At 33.1% G+C, this 17,686-nt stretch overlaps 1 protein-coding gene across 1 annotated transcript; it reads left to right on the top strand.

The window, feature by feature from the left end:
• On the top strand, positions 1 to 1,332 carry LOC129285571 (uncharacterized). The gene has a single exon (XM_054921310.1). It carries the CDS (start codon positions 1 to 3, stop codon positions 1,330 to 1,332), a length of 1,332 nt encoding a protein of 443 aa, XP_054777285.1.
• The last annotated feature ends 16,354 nt before the right edge of the window (positions 1,333 to 17,686 follow it).

Below are 17,686 nucleotides of genomic sequence, written 5' to 3'. Positions count from 1 at the left end.
ATGGAGGAGTTGCATGGTGCTCCTGAAGATTCATACAAGTTGATTTCATGGATTTGTCAAAGATTGACTGAGAAAGATCTAAGGACAATAGCAAAATGGACAGCTTGCAGAGATAACAGTTTTAAGAGGTTGTTTATTGCTTACGGTTGTTGTATAGATGGCTTTTTAAATGGTTGCAGACCTATTTTGTATATTGATAGATGTCACTTGAGCGGGCCGTATAAAAGATCATTGTTATCAGCTTCTACTCATAATGTAGGTAATGATCTATTTTCGGTGGCTTATGCAATAGTTAGTGGGGAGAAGTTACAAGAATGGACTTGGTTCATGCATAACTTGAAAGATATTATGGGATCTTTAGAAGTGACTATTGTATTTGATAGACACAATGCAATTATTAGTGCTGTGGAAGTTGTTTTTAGAGGGAATAGACATGCATTTTGCTATCGGCACATGAAAGAAAATTTTAATGCAGAGTTTGTAAAGATTGGAAGACGTAGAAGAAGAGCTACCACAATAAGCAAGGAAGATGCATTGAAGTTGTTGGATGCTATAGCATATGCTAGAATTAATCTTGAATTTAATAGAGCAATGGGAAATTTGAGAGCTTTTTGTCCAGAGTTGGCTCAATGGTTGGAAACTAATGGTGACATTAATAGATGGGCCTTATCAAAATTCCCTTTTCATAGGTGGGACAACATAACTAATAATTTATCTGAATCTTTCAATGCTTGGCTAGTTAAAGAAAGGAAACATAGTGTGGTCACACTACTTCTTAAACATCAAGAAAAGCTTGCGAGTAAGATGTATGCAAGCAAAGTTGCTATGAGCAAGTGGCAGAATGGTGTTGGGCCAAACATTGAGGAAAAGTTAAAGGCCAATGTTGCACGGGTAGAAGTAATGTTAGGTAACCATCATTCAGGTAACTTACTGAGTGTGAAGATAGGAGACATTCATTTGCGGGTTGACCTATCTCTTAGAGAATGTACATGTCAAGCTTGGCAGATGTCTGAAATCCCTTGTGCCCATGCATGTGTAGCTATAAAAAAGGTTTATGGTAATGTGTACTCTTATGTGGAAGGATGTTATAATTTGAGATCTCAGGAGAAAATATATAAGGACACAACAATCCCCATCGAGACAAATGACATGCCACGAGTGAATGCGTTAACAATTATCGAGATGATGACAAAAACCTTCCTAAAGCCCCCTACTACCTCTTGTCCTTCTGGTCGGCCCCAATTAGTGAGAAGAGAGTCTCAATCACAAGGCAAGAAGATTTATCATTATGTAAGATATGGCCAAAGTGGTCACACGCATAGGACATGTTGAAATCCTAACCCTACATGACCTAACAAGCTAAAGCTTAACTAGTTTATTTTCAATTTCAAAATGTTTTTTCTTTGAATTTATGATGATCTTATATGATTGTGTTAGTGAAAGATTATCAATTTCTATATTTTAATTGTGAAGTTCTTGAGTTCATAAAATAAGAAATTTGATTCATCAATTAAGAAGTTCTACTTGTAAAATAAGAAGTTTCAGTTGTAAGCAAATGGTGAATGATTATGGAGCATAAACACAAATTTGTTAGTATATTAGTTATAGAACAAGAAATATGACTTGTGAATTAAGAAGTTCTACTTGTAAAATAAGAAGTTTCAATTGTAAGCGAATGGCGAATGATTGTGGAGCATAAACACAAATTTGTTAGTATATTAGTTATAGAACAAGAAATATGACTTGTGAATTAAGAAGTTCTACTTGTAAAATAAGAAGTTTTAGTTGTAAGTGAATGGCGAATGATTGTGGAGCATAATCACAAATTTGTTAGTATAGTAGTTACAGAACAAGAAATATAACCTGCGAATTAAGAAGTTTTACTTGTAAAATAAGAAGTTCCAGTTGTAAGCAAATGGCAAACAATTGTGGAGCATGAACACAAGTGCTTTAGTATATTAGTTACAAAACAAGAAATATGACCTGCGAATTAAGAAGTTTTACTTGTAAAATAAGAAGTTCCAGTTGTAAGTGAATGGCAAACAATTGTGGAGCATGAACACAAGTGCTTTAGATAGCCTACAATGTTAACATCATATTTAAACACTATTAATGAACCCTTTTGGCTTTCTTATTTAGTTTGTCGTTTTCCATCCAAGCCATAACATTTTCTCGAGCTGTGTTATTGGGATCATTTACTAAATCCCACACCATGTCAATGCGAAGCCTTTCCATTGCACCTTAAGTTCAAATTCAAAAGATATGATTTAGTACTTATGTTTTAAACACCATGAACATGTACAATTTTCCACAATGCACCAAAAAATAGAAAAGATAATATAAAGGAAAATTACCCTTTCTATAGGAGGCATTGACTTGCCATTCCATTCAGGTTGTTCAGTGTTATCCCATTGTTCAAGCCATGTTATAAGATGTAGGCCGCAATCATATCTACAACAAAATTACTCAATTAATAGCTTTAATGTATTTATAATAACTTTTAAATTAATTAAGATTAACTTACGTAGTCTTTTGTTTTGGAATAAGCGCAAATGTCACGTTCAAGTCAGGATTCTTGTGATATTTGTCTGGATTAACCATCATTAGGATGCTTTTGAAGTTATGAGACTATACAATTAAACACAATCATAAGTATCATGCAAAGTATCATATAAGCTCAAAATGAAAATTGTATATTATTTCTTACCATACTCTGGGCTAGCAATCTCTTTTCATTTGCTAAAGTGTCATCTGGCTTGAGCACAAGCGGATACAATGAGTCAAGCACATGGAAATGCAATCCTTTTAGCTTCACAAAATAACAAAACCAGTGTGAATGGTACAACACTGGTGCAATAATGAAATCACACTTTGTAATATTGTAGCCTAAATGTTCTGGCATAAACAACATAGTATGCTCCCTAACCTTCCAACCCTGCACATCTTTCATCATTATTTCCATAAACAATGGGGTAAATATATAGCAGCTCACACCACCTTCTCTTTCTTTTTAAGCAGCCATCAAAGCTTTGATCTTCATGGTCATCACCGTGTCATTGATCCATTTTCATGGTGCAAAACAACGCAACTCACCTCGTGTTACATAAAAATCATACATATCAATGAACATCCTGTTTAGATTAGTTTAAAAATAACAAATAATGTTAAATTGAGACCACAAAAAAAGTTATTTACACAATACATAACTAATAATTAAATCTTATTGTTCACAATCCTCTTAGCCCATTTTGTGCAAAAATTATAAAGGCATCACTTCTCATCATATGTCAGTCATCAGAGGTGAATTGTGGCAATGTCACCTTAAAGCCAGACCATCGTCTGCCGTGATGGCCTCTAGTTGACCTTCTAAGCTTCATTTCTTCTTCTAAATCAACATCCATTAACTCATCTCCATCACCTCCTTCATGCTCTTTTTCTTCCTCTTCATCCTCACTTCCTTCTTGCTCATTTTCTTCCTCTTCGTTCTCACCTTCTTCTTTCCCTTCTTCTTCATTCTCACCTCTTTTATCCCCTTTGTCTTCCTCATATATTGCAACATGACTCACCTCCTCTGCCTGTTCTAGATCATATATTTTCTCTTCTTCTCAATTGCATAACGTTTCTTTTGCACCTTCATAAGCACCTCACCAATATGTCCAACTAGCTCTACATATGCCTCCTTGAGATCCTACAACAACATAGTTACAAATATTCCCATCATACAAGTAAACATGACATCATTTAATAGTAATCTTATGTAATTATTATATTATCTTACAATGTCTTGAAAGGCTAATAGTGGAAGAAATTGAGAGGAAGAATCACTTGCAGCAAGCTTAGGTTTTTACAGCATGCCATGATCGCTCTATCTTTCTATGAGAAGTTGCTCAGACGCCCTCTTCTCATTCCAATAACTAACAGCATTACCTGGCCAAGGCAATGTCTCTGGCTCCTCTAATGGGAAATTCTGAAAGAAAAAGATCTGCCCATAAAACATTAACCAATGTTAATAAGACATCACATGGCAATAAGACTTTCAACATTAATCAAAAACCCAAAAGACATCCACCAACATTTCTCTTCTTACCTCTTGATTCCTTGAAAGTTTGAACCTCCCTAGTCATCTCATTCAATATAAATGTTGCCAGTCATATATTCCAATGAGCACATAGTTCTTACTAACTACTCGAAGTAAAAGATCACTCAAATGAGGACTAGATGTAGGAGCTAAAAAAGTCCTCAGCGTGTACAACAAAAATAAAGTCTCAAAAGCATCATCATTCTCACCAGACATCATCATATCTTTCATTTTCTTATAAGACATGCTAGAATACTTCTCTTTCATGATTCGAAGCACCTTGTCATCAGCTTGAGCAATAACCACCTCCTTTGAGGTGTTTGGAAGGCCTATCAATGTCTCCACATCCTCACATTTAACCCGTCTTCTTACATTTCTTGCACATAAAGTAAAAGTGGGTGGGTCATATGCCATCATTAGTTCGAAGCACAATTCTTGATGTATCTTGGTGCGTTGTATGTTTAGTAACTGTGAGAACCCCATCCTTTCAACCTTATCCTTCATCCATTGATGCTTCTTTACAAACTCCCCAACCTCAGCAAATTGGTTAAGAGAACAACGAGTTTCAAATGGATGCTGTTAATTCCATAAACATGTCACTCACCTATACTCCAAAATAAAAAAAATAAAAAAAACACGTCTTTGATCCTATACATACCACACTTTGTTTTGGCACATTGGTGCTTCTTCTTTCTCTTTCTTCAGTAGCTAGGTCATTATAATGTTTTCTTTCTTCCGTGGACAAATTTTCCTAAGTAGCTACCACTTCCTTGTTAGCCAATCTTTCACCTTCTCTTTTCGCTTTCGGCTGGTTAAAAAATATTCGTCTAAATAGATGGTAACCGGTAAAATTAGGTTTCTTAGATCTGGCCACTTTCCCTTTTCCTTTATCCATGATTTGACCTGTACAAATCATACATTCAAGCAAAACTATGTCAAATTTTAAGCACAGAAAGTCATTTTTTTAATGCAATCTAAGTTTGTTTTTGTGATGATAGCTGACACAATATATAACTGTATATCCTTGTTCCTGAACAAAATGGGATATATTCAAATTAAGTCTTGTCCTTTGAAATCAATCTCCTTTTTAAATCACTCTAGAATGAACTCTTCAGGCCTTTCCCTAAGGTCTACAGTCTTTAAAGTTAGTGATTATGTGGAGAGTAAAGCAAAGATTTTCCAGAAGGAAGTACATGAGAGAGAATTAGATTTGAGAGGATTCCAAATCTTATCAATTTGTTGGTAATGAAGAAACACCTATAATTTGCAAAAGCTTCCTCCAACTCTTTCAGCATATTTATTTATTGAAAATAAATGGAATGGAATGAGTTGATAGAGAACAAAATTAACTAATAGCCTATTTGATTATTAGAAAGGACTGAAATGAGGTAATAGAGAGCTGGGAATGAGGATTGACATGAATAAGGTCATAAATCCTCATTCCCATCTATTCATCTCTCCATGACTCTCATCTTTACCATTCCATAACTTGATTTTAGTCTATTTTATTCTCCATCAACATATTTCATTGCATTGCATTTCTTTTCAACAATCAAATGGGCCTTAAGTGCATGTTTGGACCATGGAAAAATACTTTTAAGAAATGAAATGGAAAATGCACCTATCTCATCTTATATCCAGATAAATTCCCCCTTTCCTTTCTAGAAAACATTTTGTCATACATCAAACATAGACTAAAAATTAACTTGAAAGTAAAAGTCCATTGGCCTTCTGTCATAGCCATATTGCACCAATGAGACAAAGAGTCAAATGGTTTCCATAATGCAATCCGTTTTTAGTGATAGGCTCACTGTAAACCAGACAGCTCTAGAATAGTAGGCTTGAAAGATAATAATAGGGAACAAGTGACCTGTACGATACATCTAACATCAAGCCTCTAAACATGCTATTTTATCATTTGGCTTAGTCGAAATTATTCAACCCAGAATAATCTAAAAATGTGGGCAACATATTACCAGATCAAGATGTTGTAATATTCCTTTGGGTTCAGTAAGATTCCTCGCTCGCACTCACCTTCATCGCCTTCGCCTCTATAGCTTGCAAGGCTCACGCATCATTCATCTTCCTCTCAATCAAGGTGCGTGGCTCACCTTTAGTAATGAGCGAGCAAGGGGCAACGACTAGGGCAGAGTAATCGTGGGAGACAGAGTAATCGTGGGAGAGGGAGAGATTGAGTGTTTTTCTGCAACAATTTGATTATTTTAACAGGGGTAATGTTGTCTTTCTACTTCAATTACAAATTACACTCAAGTCCCACAAAATTTAGCTGTAATTTTTCAATTTCATGGGACTTATTGTTAAATAAGTTACTTCTATAGGACCTATTCATAATTTTCCCTTAAAATTATTGGGTGATTACATAATATGTGCAACATTAGAACAAGAGAAGCATGGCCATTTGCAGTGATTTCAATTTTCATATGCAAAAAACAATATGAAAGTGAAGAAAAATATTTAAAAAAATTCATCATAAGAATGTGCAGAAATTCAACAGTATAATAAGGCCATATGTAGTGAATTTGAATACCCTCAGAACTGTGTATAGCCATTCGATATGTGAAGCAACATATATCATTTAGAAAATATGGAATCTCATACATCTAATGACAAGTTTTATGATGGGAAACCCTACTTCAAAAATTAGCTGTTGAGGTGGAAAAACCAATCCACTAATATACTATATTAAGTATCTCATACTACTCAATATGGGACATGATATCCATAATGCCAAGTCTCTATCAATTGGCCCTCATTGAAAGCTAACGTCCCGATGACTACACTCCATAACACTTAACTCAGCTTCCTTCTAATCAAAACCCTTCGTGTGTAGCCCTCTCCAAAACCACTGATAATGAGACTCTAATACTAATTGATAGTACTCAAATGGATGGGGAACCTTGCCCCAAAAGCTTGCTATTAAGGTGGGAGAACTAACCTATTGATATATTCCATTAAGTATCTCATAGTATTTAATGTGGGACTTGGTATCACATACTACAAAGTCTCCATCAATTGGCCCCCATGGAAAGTAGACGTCTTGATGACTACACTCTACGGCACTTAACTTGGCCTCTTTCGAATCAAAATCCTCCGTGGGTAATCCTCTCTAGAACCACCAACAATGAGGCTCTGTTATCAATTGATAGGTACCCAAGTAGAATAACAAACCATACTATGAAAGCTTGATGTTGACATAAGAGAACCAACCCACTTATATACTTCATTGAGCATCCTATACTACTCAATGTGAGACTTGGTATCACAAACTACTAAGTCTCCATCAATTAATGATAGAATCTCATTTGCTGCACAAACTTATAAGAGGAGAAATAGGAAAATACAAGAAAAAGGAAAAGAACCTTTAGGAGGGGCTAAATGTTGTCTTTACTATTCTTACTCTTAAGAGGAAAGTTATACAAACTTAGTATTAACTTAGGGTGGTTTAGGCCTACCTTAGTAGAACATGATGTTGGAGTCTGTGCAAGGTACTTTTAGGTTATAGTAGTCGCTAGTGTCATTTTGGAGGGGCATGCAATATTTTATGTTTTGGTGAGAGGAGAGATTGGCTCTTGAAAATCAGAGGGTATGCTTAGTTAACATTGCAATGTTATTGTTGTTCTTGTTCCTTACTTGCTATTTGGGTACTTTGGTTGTAATAAGGAATAAGGTTTGTTCTAAATCAATAAGTGCCTTTGTAACACTAATTTAGCTTTTGGGAGTTCTTAATATCAAACCTCAGTATTTCCCTTGACCTATGGTTATTTTAATGTTACATTTTTGCTTTTTTTTACTTGTCGACAATAGGGTTGTATCACTTTACTAAATTGATAGCATCATTCAGATTTTGAGTTCTTAATCCTTGGTAGGCCAATATCAAAAACCTCAACAATTCACACTGGGGTACTGATAAAACTAAGATAAGAATGAGAATTATTATTTAATCCAGTTTTATTATTTAAAATTCACTAGGGTAGCAAAAACTCCTTAGGATATAATTTAAGTATACTATTCATGTTCTGAGGAGACTTAAGACATTATCTTTTCATAAAAATCAAACCTTAACCAGCTAAAAAACAAAATCCATAAACAAAAAGTTGCGTCAATATTCAGACAAAGAAAAAGGCATATCAAACTATGCCAGAAGTTAAACCGTTGCAATAAGATAGAGAAGAGCTAGGTTAAAGGTGACCTTATCGTGCCTGCTAAACTACTATTCACAAAAGCAGCAAATGGGAAGCATACAAATAAGACAAGTCATTCATGGAATCGAAGTATCAACAACTATGGAAGAAGCATACAACCATACATGAATTGAACTTAAATAGGAGATAAAGTAAAAAAACATTATGTTCTACATTTTTCCTTTCATAAGGTGCAACATCCTAAGTTTTCAACTTAAAACTTTGAGCATTTAAAGAAGATTAAATTGGTTAAAATATGATATTTGTAAATTAATAGTGTTTTTAAGACACTAATTAAGTTATTTGACCTTTGAACAGCCTTGAAAAAAGAGCTAAGATGATATATAGGTCAACCGAGCTTGAAAGGATGGCTAAATGGCATGTGGCACTTATTGTGCCATATGCCATGGTGCACACCCAATGCGCCACAATGCATTGCCATTTTCTAGCTTAAATTAGATATGAAACACATCTATTTCAATAGAAGGAAAAGAGAGAAAATGAGAGGATGATGGAGGAGATGTTGAAGGCTGCTAGGGCTTGACCTTGGGAACTATTTGGAAGCATTTTGATCAAGAATTACCATTGGGTAAGCTTCTTATTCCTCTCCCTTCTCTTTTATGTGAATTTTTAAATGTTTGGGGTAATGTGGGGCTTGATTTCATCTTTTCTTGGGTTAGACGAACCCATTGCCTTAATTAAAGTATTGGAAGGTTAAATCAAGTTTCTAAACTTAGGTTTATGGATTGTGTAGTGATTTGAAATTTTTAGTCAGGGTTTAGATGAACTCTATGTGGAAATTTGGAGTTTTGAAACAATGTAAGTAAATGGTTAGTGATTTTAATGTATTTGGATGTTAAATAGGATTAATGGAGTATGTTGGAGGGATTAATGTTGATAAATGAAATTTTTAGGTATAATGGGTGCATGAAATTTAGTGATTTAGGGATGTGATTAGAGCAACAATTGACACTTATCATTTAAATTATGTAGATTAAGCATTGCTCGAGTGTTGTAGTATGTGTGGACCGTGTGGAGCAAACATAGACCATGGTAATCCTTTTTGTAATAAAAGGGTTGAGATAATGAAATAATTTACTCTATTTAATTAATTGCTTAACTGTTTATGAGTAAATATGTAATTTGCCTATGCACATTTTGAAAGCATTATATATCGCGAAAGAAAGGTTTTGTGCATTTAAAATGATTTTAAAACAATGAAATTGTGAAAGTTTCTTATATGAGTAAATTGTGATTTTGATACAAGTATGTGATGTTTATAAGAAGTATGAGTATAACCATAATAGGGGGTGGAAGTTCACCCGTAGGAAGGAGTAATTGAAGTCCATATAGCATAGATTTCTTTAGTGCCTTGTAAGGTACGGTGTTGGAGATTATCTCTTTAGTATCCATGTAGGGTATGGCATTGGAGATTGACGCTCTTTAGCATCAGTGTGATTCGGTGTTAGAGTGAAGACACCTCGATTCGTGTGTGATAGGGGGAAACCATAATTTAAAAATAGAATAGACACCTTTGGTTGGGTGATCCCACCACTAAAGGTGAGCTCGAGCCATCGTAGGTGTGCACTTAGTCGAACAGAACCTTTGGTTTCAGTTAGGGTGATACGAAGGCTCACATGGTAGAATGATTATGCTAGAGTATAAATGACTTGTGTTTATGAAAATGATATGTTTGAATATGCTAAATGAGTGTTTTATCTATAAGGGTTTTACTTGCTTATAGTTGTACATGTTAATTGATTGTGGAGAATTATTCTGTTACTAAAATGTTGATCTTATCTCGTGGTTATATTTTACAAGTAAGGGCTTCAGAAGGGGCAAAGGGAAGGAAAGGATTACCAAAGAGTGAAAGCTTTATTTGTATAGCTCTTTCCCTTTGTTTTGGTATTGTAATGAATTTGTGTTAATTATGCCAACTTATGATCACTCATTGTTTTGTAATCACTTGCATGAAAAATCAGTGTGTAAAAGTGTGTATCTTGACCTAGAATGATGTACTTGTGTTGAAATTGTGATGAGAGGTGAAGATATTAGTGCAAGTGATATTTTTGTGTTGTGTATGTGTTGGATTGGCCAAATTGATGATTATTATGAATTATAGACACCTCTTGATTTTAATGTGAAATCAGGGTTTTGATAGCCATATTATATATATACTATTATTGTTGTGATATAATTGATTTATAAGGTTACGTGTGGTCCATTTGAGTTGGTTCAAGTGGTTTCAAGGCTATTGGTGAAACATCCTTTACTACTAAACACCATTTACTACCAAGTTTTTGTTTCAAATCAATGGATCCTAAATTTTCAAAATCAAAATAAGTTTAAACTATTCGTAAACTCTTATATTAGAATAAAAACAAGTTAGCAAAGCATAGGATACCTCATATAATTGAAAAAGAATGAAAATAGTTGAAAAATAATATATTTGTTGTGAGACGGGACAATGCACTGCAACTTGTACACATTGTGCCACGACATGTTGCTCTCTATGCCACGCGCTATGGCTCAGGCGTCCATGCGCCGCGATGTGTTACATGTTAATGACAACAGATTCTGTTGTCATTTGACAGCAGAATTGGGGAACTTTCGACACGTCTTGATTCTTCGTCTAACATCTAAATGACATGATCTTGGTGTCTATAAAAAGCTTTTCCCATGAACTAACTAATGGCATGAGTTTCATTCTCAAAATAAGTCACACTAAAAAGTTGGACACCTAAACCTATTTTTGTCACTTTTCACAATAAAGGATGTCCCAAATCCAAAACAAGTGCCAAAAGTCTTTCCTAACACCCGAACCATGACTATTAGACTAAGAACTATTAATACAACACGTCAAACATACTCAATTACTAATATAACAAAATCAATCCTCATCCCTCTTTTCACAAAAAACAAAAGGGGGAGATAATTTGCTTTGCATTGCATCAAAATCAATTGTAACATGTTTAAAACATCATTTATACATTTGCACTAGTGTTTTAGCCCTATCAACATATATAACTTATCACTCACAATAATTCAAGGCCTAAAATACAATCCAAACACTCAAAACAACCAATTAGTGCAAGTGTAAATGAAATGCAACCTAGAATTGGCAACAATATTCTATTACACAAAAAAAAATATAATCTAGAGCATACAGTAGGAATGAACAAATTCCCAGCCTCTTGAGACTTTTCCCTCTCTACACCAGAGTTAGAACCTGTAAAGTGTTAAATGAAAAGGATGAGTCTAGCCACTCAGTAATTAAGGTAAAACCTACTTTATATAGTTATATATCAATTGCAATAAAGTACATGCATGTGTAACCAAATTCTTAAAACATGCTTGCATACAAATTATAACGTATTACTCATTTAGCTCATTTTTATCTTTTCACAAGGTCCATTGTCACAAGATACTCAGACATGTGACTGTGTCGCAATATATCAATACAACTTGCCAAATCACAATCATGTGACACATTATATAATTTCATAGGCAATGATTAACCAACTTTATACCATCCTTTTTCCTCCGACTGAAACCATAGGTTATAATATTGAATAAGGCTCCATCTGTGTAACTGGATTACCCAAGCTTACCAATTGCGAGGTGTGACTCAGCCAAAGATCACATGACTCACTCTCGGACCATGGGTTCCCCCACTCTTGAATCTCTAGAGTGTCATATATCCTAGGCTAATTCTTCTCAATAAACTAGTTGAGATAGCTAGTCTAATCTCTCGACAAACTATGGAACAATCTCTCGACAAACTATGAGATAAGGCTATACTCCCGTGTACTGGAGGGCATTCTAAATACTATATGAATTTTCTCTACTCCCAATCCTTAAGCGAACTTCAACCCATTGATCATGCCATAGATGATGTTTACTCTTTTCACATTCTCTTTCATTTCATTATTATAAAATCAATATATTGGGCTCATGACCATACATTACCCAAGTTAATATCAAGTCTCATTTTCACTTATATCACATAAAACCATCATTTTCAATCTTACACATTCATCTTTATCAAGCTCCCTATCAACTACTCAATTTCACAACACTTTGCAAATTGCCACTCAATTTAGAATCACGTGTGTACATTAAAGTTCTTTTCTAAATCAAGGTAATTACACAAACACATAGTCTCATAGCATGTTACGCAATTTCACAAGTCACGAATTACATGATAAACACATATTTCACATCATATCATAATTAACATATAATTACCTAAAGTAGAGTTCTCCCGATTACCTCAAATTTTTAAGAGATCAAAGATTTACCCCTCAATAGTATAGCTTCCAAGCTTGAATTCCTAAGCCAAAACGGTGTCTAATAGCTTAATCTACAATCATCAATTATTTAACTCATCAACATTGCTAAACATACACATTCAACTCTCATCTTCCACTTTTAGATTACTTAATGTCCATCATATATAAGTTTGAGCCTACCTATTAGGTTTATTAACTCTCTTTAATCCCCGATAACATTAATGAACCATTAAACTCTATTAATGACATTATATTCTTCCAACAACCCTCATTTATGTCATTTTCACATAACAATGAGGCCTAACCATCAAAAATGCCAAAACTATATATCTAGGTTTAAATACTCCTATCTACTCCCATTAACTCTATTTGAGTTAATGAATTCGAACCCATAACCTATATGGACTGAAAAATCATCTACCACTATCAAACCCTAACCATTCACTCACAAATGTGAAAGAAAATAGGAGGAATAGGTTTAGGGTGATGGATAGGGGGCGTAGCAAAATATTAAAATTTTAAAATCTTTATCCTGATATGGATCGAACGAACTCATTTAAATAAAGGTAAATGGAAAAGTTACCTTTTAATTCTTCAAATTTGACGTGTGTTCTCTTTAAGAGTTGAGATCTCAAGAGCTAACGACATAGATCTGCTCCTCGATATCCACACAAATAACTCTCTAACTCGAACAGTGTGCTAGCGCTCCCAGCATCCGTTCTTCTTTGAACGCTAGTTTTCCTTTCTATAGGATGTTTTATAGCTCTCAAAGTATTTTTGCCATCAGAACTTTTCTAGCTCTCTCTTCATAAAACACGTCCTTATCTATATATAGTACATGGATTAAGGTTTTCATCTTCTACTTAAAGAGCCCATAAAAATTTAATTAAATTTATCTCATAAATTTAATCAATAATATCATATCTAATTTAATTTTATCTTATAAATTCAAATCATAAAAATGACATGATATTCTCTCATATCATGTTAGTTATTAGATTTAATCTATCATATAAAATTAAATTTAAAACTACCATATTATAATATAATATAATATAATATATCACATATATATATATATATTGTTTATATTTAATTTTATATGTCATATACATATACATAAACATATTAGATACACACACACACATATATATGAATGTATATATATATATTTGAATATATATATATATATATATATAAATTATATTTCAAATTTTATATTCCATGTAAATATATATATATATTAATATATATATATATATATATAATTCATTCACCCTATATTACATTCATTGAATCTAGACATATTCATGATTTAATGAACTTGGACATTATAGCTCGAGTTGGGCCGTTCTTGTGTGCGACCCTGTAGGCTCATATGAAGTTGGTAGTAGGCTAATTATGTTATTAGCTTACAAGTCACAAGAGGCATCTAACAAGACATTACAACTATCCAATTCACATAGGGATCGATGATCCGATGTAACCTATTATGCAACCGTATCACATCCTTTTTGTCACGTGATATTTAAATCAAGTGTGAGATATGAAATTGTCATTCTCCTTTACCTAACCGTTACTTTCTCGATCTTTGAGTGGACTGACTATAGCAATAGAAACCCTTTTCATTGTAATATGGCCATACATTTTCTCAATCTTACTCATTGAGGGACCCAGCAATATCTCTCACTTAATGTGAGAGACAAATTCTATCTTGACCACTTGTATTCCTCTACATGAATATCACTGAACTCAATCATACCCTTTATGATCACCTAGTCAAAGGTGATTTTTGACTAGGTCAAAGTTCAATGGTCATCATATAAGAATCCATGATGATCTGAGGTCAAAGGGCTTAATGATATAATTATATATGAAATAAGCTTATGACTTGTATCATATAACTTTTTCATAGCGGGTTAGTCCAGCACCTTATACTCTTTCAAGTGCCTATAACTTTGATTTATATCTCTATAATTAATCAAAATCATACTAGGCTTGTTTCATCTATGATCCCTCGTAGATGACTGATCAGGGATATTTAGGACAATCACTATAGTTTGTCCAAGAATACAGTTATTATGGTGAACATGCAATTGATATAATAATAAAAGAGAAATTCATTAAATAACAATGTGCATAGTATAATGATTGGCTCTAAGACATAATTTTCAACATAGGGTACTTACTTTAAGTGTTTAGTAGCTTTAAAATGTCCCAAATATCCTTCAATGATGAACCCCTAGCAAATCATAACTTATCCTTTTCGTTTTATCCTTTCTCTTTTTTCTATTTTAGTCCCAGTTCACAACTCTTAATTTGCATAAAATGGCCATATATCCTGACGAACGCATAATGTGTCATAGCGCATGGCACAAAGAGGGCCTCCCTAAGCGTGTCAACACACATGCACCACAGTGGCTTAGCCCACAAGCCACAACGCATGGCACAGAATCTTTCCTCTTCACTTTTCTTCCTCATTTCACATCTAGGTGACTCAATTCTTCTTCGGGCCAGCTTTTACGATTGAAATCACAATCAAATACACCCGTTAAATCTCTCAGCCGCACACCACTACAATTTACTTAGTTATCATAATTAAGCTTAGTTAATCAAGGGTTAAAATTTATGATGTTACAATTGGTATCAAGTTGTGAGTTTTGGACATCCATGTGTGTGTTATTGGTTAAAAACAAACCATTTTGGGTTTAGATGTCTAACTTTTAAATGGTTGAATATTTAGGTGTAAGACTAGTGCCAATAGCTAAAGGGCTTGAAAGGTTACATGTGGACGCTTGAACCATACAAATTAGGCATCAGATGGAAAAATGATGTACTTTAGAAGTTGGTTCGAAGTGCTGTCATGACAGGAGGTGCGCATCGTGATGCATGACAGTCATGCCGCGACACAATGCATAAAGAGGGACATACTCCCTCTGTGTCATCCGCCACGGTGGATAAGGCCTGCACCATGACAAACAGGGCTAACCATTTGTGTTTTTCAGAGTTGTTTTTTAGTTTTCATGCATCTATTATCTTATACCTTATTTTAAACTATGGTTTAAGCTCAAACAACTTTTCAAAAAGGGTTTTCTTATAATCCTAATATTTTAAATTATTTTCTAAACCCTTGGATTGTAATGACATTTCATAAAGATTTTAATTAATCCTAGTCATCACAATTGTTGTGAAAATGTTGTCCTGGTAATGTCAAGGCGGGTATTACACAAGACACTACCTACGTCACTGCTATCATCACCGACACCCTTGTGCTCTACTTTCTCCTCTGGGCCACCCTAGCAGTGAATGGAGAGAGACGTGGTTGGGGATGCTAGTCCTTCTTCATGTACCAAGAAGAGATTTTGGGTAATTAAACATTTTTTAATTTATAATTTGAAATTTGATTTTTTAAGTTTTTAAATTTTTGGTTTTTAAGTACAATTTTAGAGAAAAGTAAATCAATTTTGTTACTAATTTATTATTTATTATTTATCAATCAAAACTTAATATAAAGATTACATCTACAACCTTTCCTTGCAGACAAAGAAACTCAAAACACTACACTCCCTCTCTGATTTTTTTTCCTTTCCATAAAACTATTTTGGATATACATTTTTTATTAACTTGCTGTCAAAAGTTGTTTCCATTTTGATTGATTTTGGAAGACACATTTTAAAAAAATACTATCAAATGTAGGTTATCGCTAATCACTATTGATCACTACGAATCAATATTAAAGGTCATAACTATTCATGATCAATCAACACCTGATACCACGCATTGTAAATAATTATGAACCATTACAGGTTATTGTCAATCATCAATAATGATCGCAAATTGTTATTAGCCACTAAATGCCAATGCTTACTATCATATACAATAGTATTTATTTAAAACCTAGCTTCAAATTAATTTTCCAAATTATTTTCCCTTCAAATTTATTTTCCTAAATATGATTTAAAAAAAAAGATTATTCAAATAATTTTATTTGCTTCCTTTTCCCAGGTGAGCTTGGGGCTAAAATGGTAAAACAATTTTCTAAAATTGTACAAAATGCAAAGCATAAAAAAAGTAAAGAAGCTATTCAAGTATGCCCATAAAAGAAGAAGAAAATAAAAAATCACAAGACTTATGTATTTACCCTTATATACTTAATATATTTTCATCTAATTAAATTAAGACATATAAACTTAAATATGTTAATAATATTAATAACAAGAATTTTTTATAGAATAAATAATCTATCATAGACATAGATATATTGCCTTGATTTAATTGAAAACAAGTACATTAAGCATATAAAGTTAAGTATATAAATTTTTCTCAATAAAAAAAAGCCACACCTATTCAATCATCAAACTAACATAACACATGCACACCAATCAATAACTTATCATCTATACATCACTTAGCATCAACGTTCAAGTTTTCAGAACATTTACCAACTTTCTAACAAGATCATCTTATCTTTCTAACATACAAAGTTACAATAATCTTTACCATAATATCCTATACTTTAGTCCTTAGCTTTCCAGTTATACATGAGTTCTTGTTTATATCATATTATGACCAAAATATTGAATTAAACCTAAATAGTAATCAAAAGATTTAGAAACTAGAAACAAAGACAAAAATCTTTCAATGAACCAGTCTAAAAATTTGTTATATAATTTGTAACATCAAAGTAAGAATTTACAAGTAAAAATTGCTAATCTATAAATAAAAAAACTTATTAAACATATCACTTCTTCAGTAATTTATTACTCTTATACTCTAATTTGTAACTTTTAAAATATTAATTTGCAATTAAGATTCATTAATTTGTTAAGGAAAACAATGTTAAGTAATGATATATTTGACATGCTTTTTCTTTTACAAATTAATAAATCTCATTAATAAATTTTTGTTTTCAGAGTTACAAATCATGAAATGAGAGTAGCAAATTTTTAGACCAATTTAGTAAAAGACCTTCAGTCATTATTATAGATTTTATAATCTTTTAATCCTTATTCAAGTTTAATTCATTCATTTAATTCTTTAATATCATGTCTCTCTGTTTTTTTTTTCTTCAAAGTTTTGAATTTCTACCATCATTTTGAATTGCCTTTTTTTTT

Source organism: Prosopis cineraria, unplaced genomic scaffold (genome assembly GCF_029017545.1).
Source record: "Prosopis cineraria cultivar Desert tree isolate PC_DT_omini unplaced genomic scaffold, ASM2901754v1 PC11, whole genome shotgun sequence".
NCBI lineage: Eukaryota > Viridiplantae > Streptophyta > Magnoliopsida > Fabales > Fabaceae > Prosopis > Prosopis cineraria.
Note: the sequence above shows the minus strand (reverse complement) of the source record. Positions and strands in the feature narration are given on the sequence as shown.

Coding starts and splice junctions, on each gene's coding strand:
- LOC129285571 (XM_054921310.1), top strand. CDS start 1: ATGGAGGAGTTGCATGGTGCTCCTGAAGATTCATACAAGTTGATTTCA.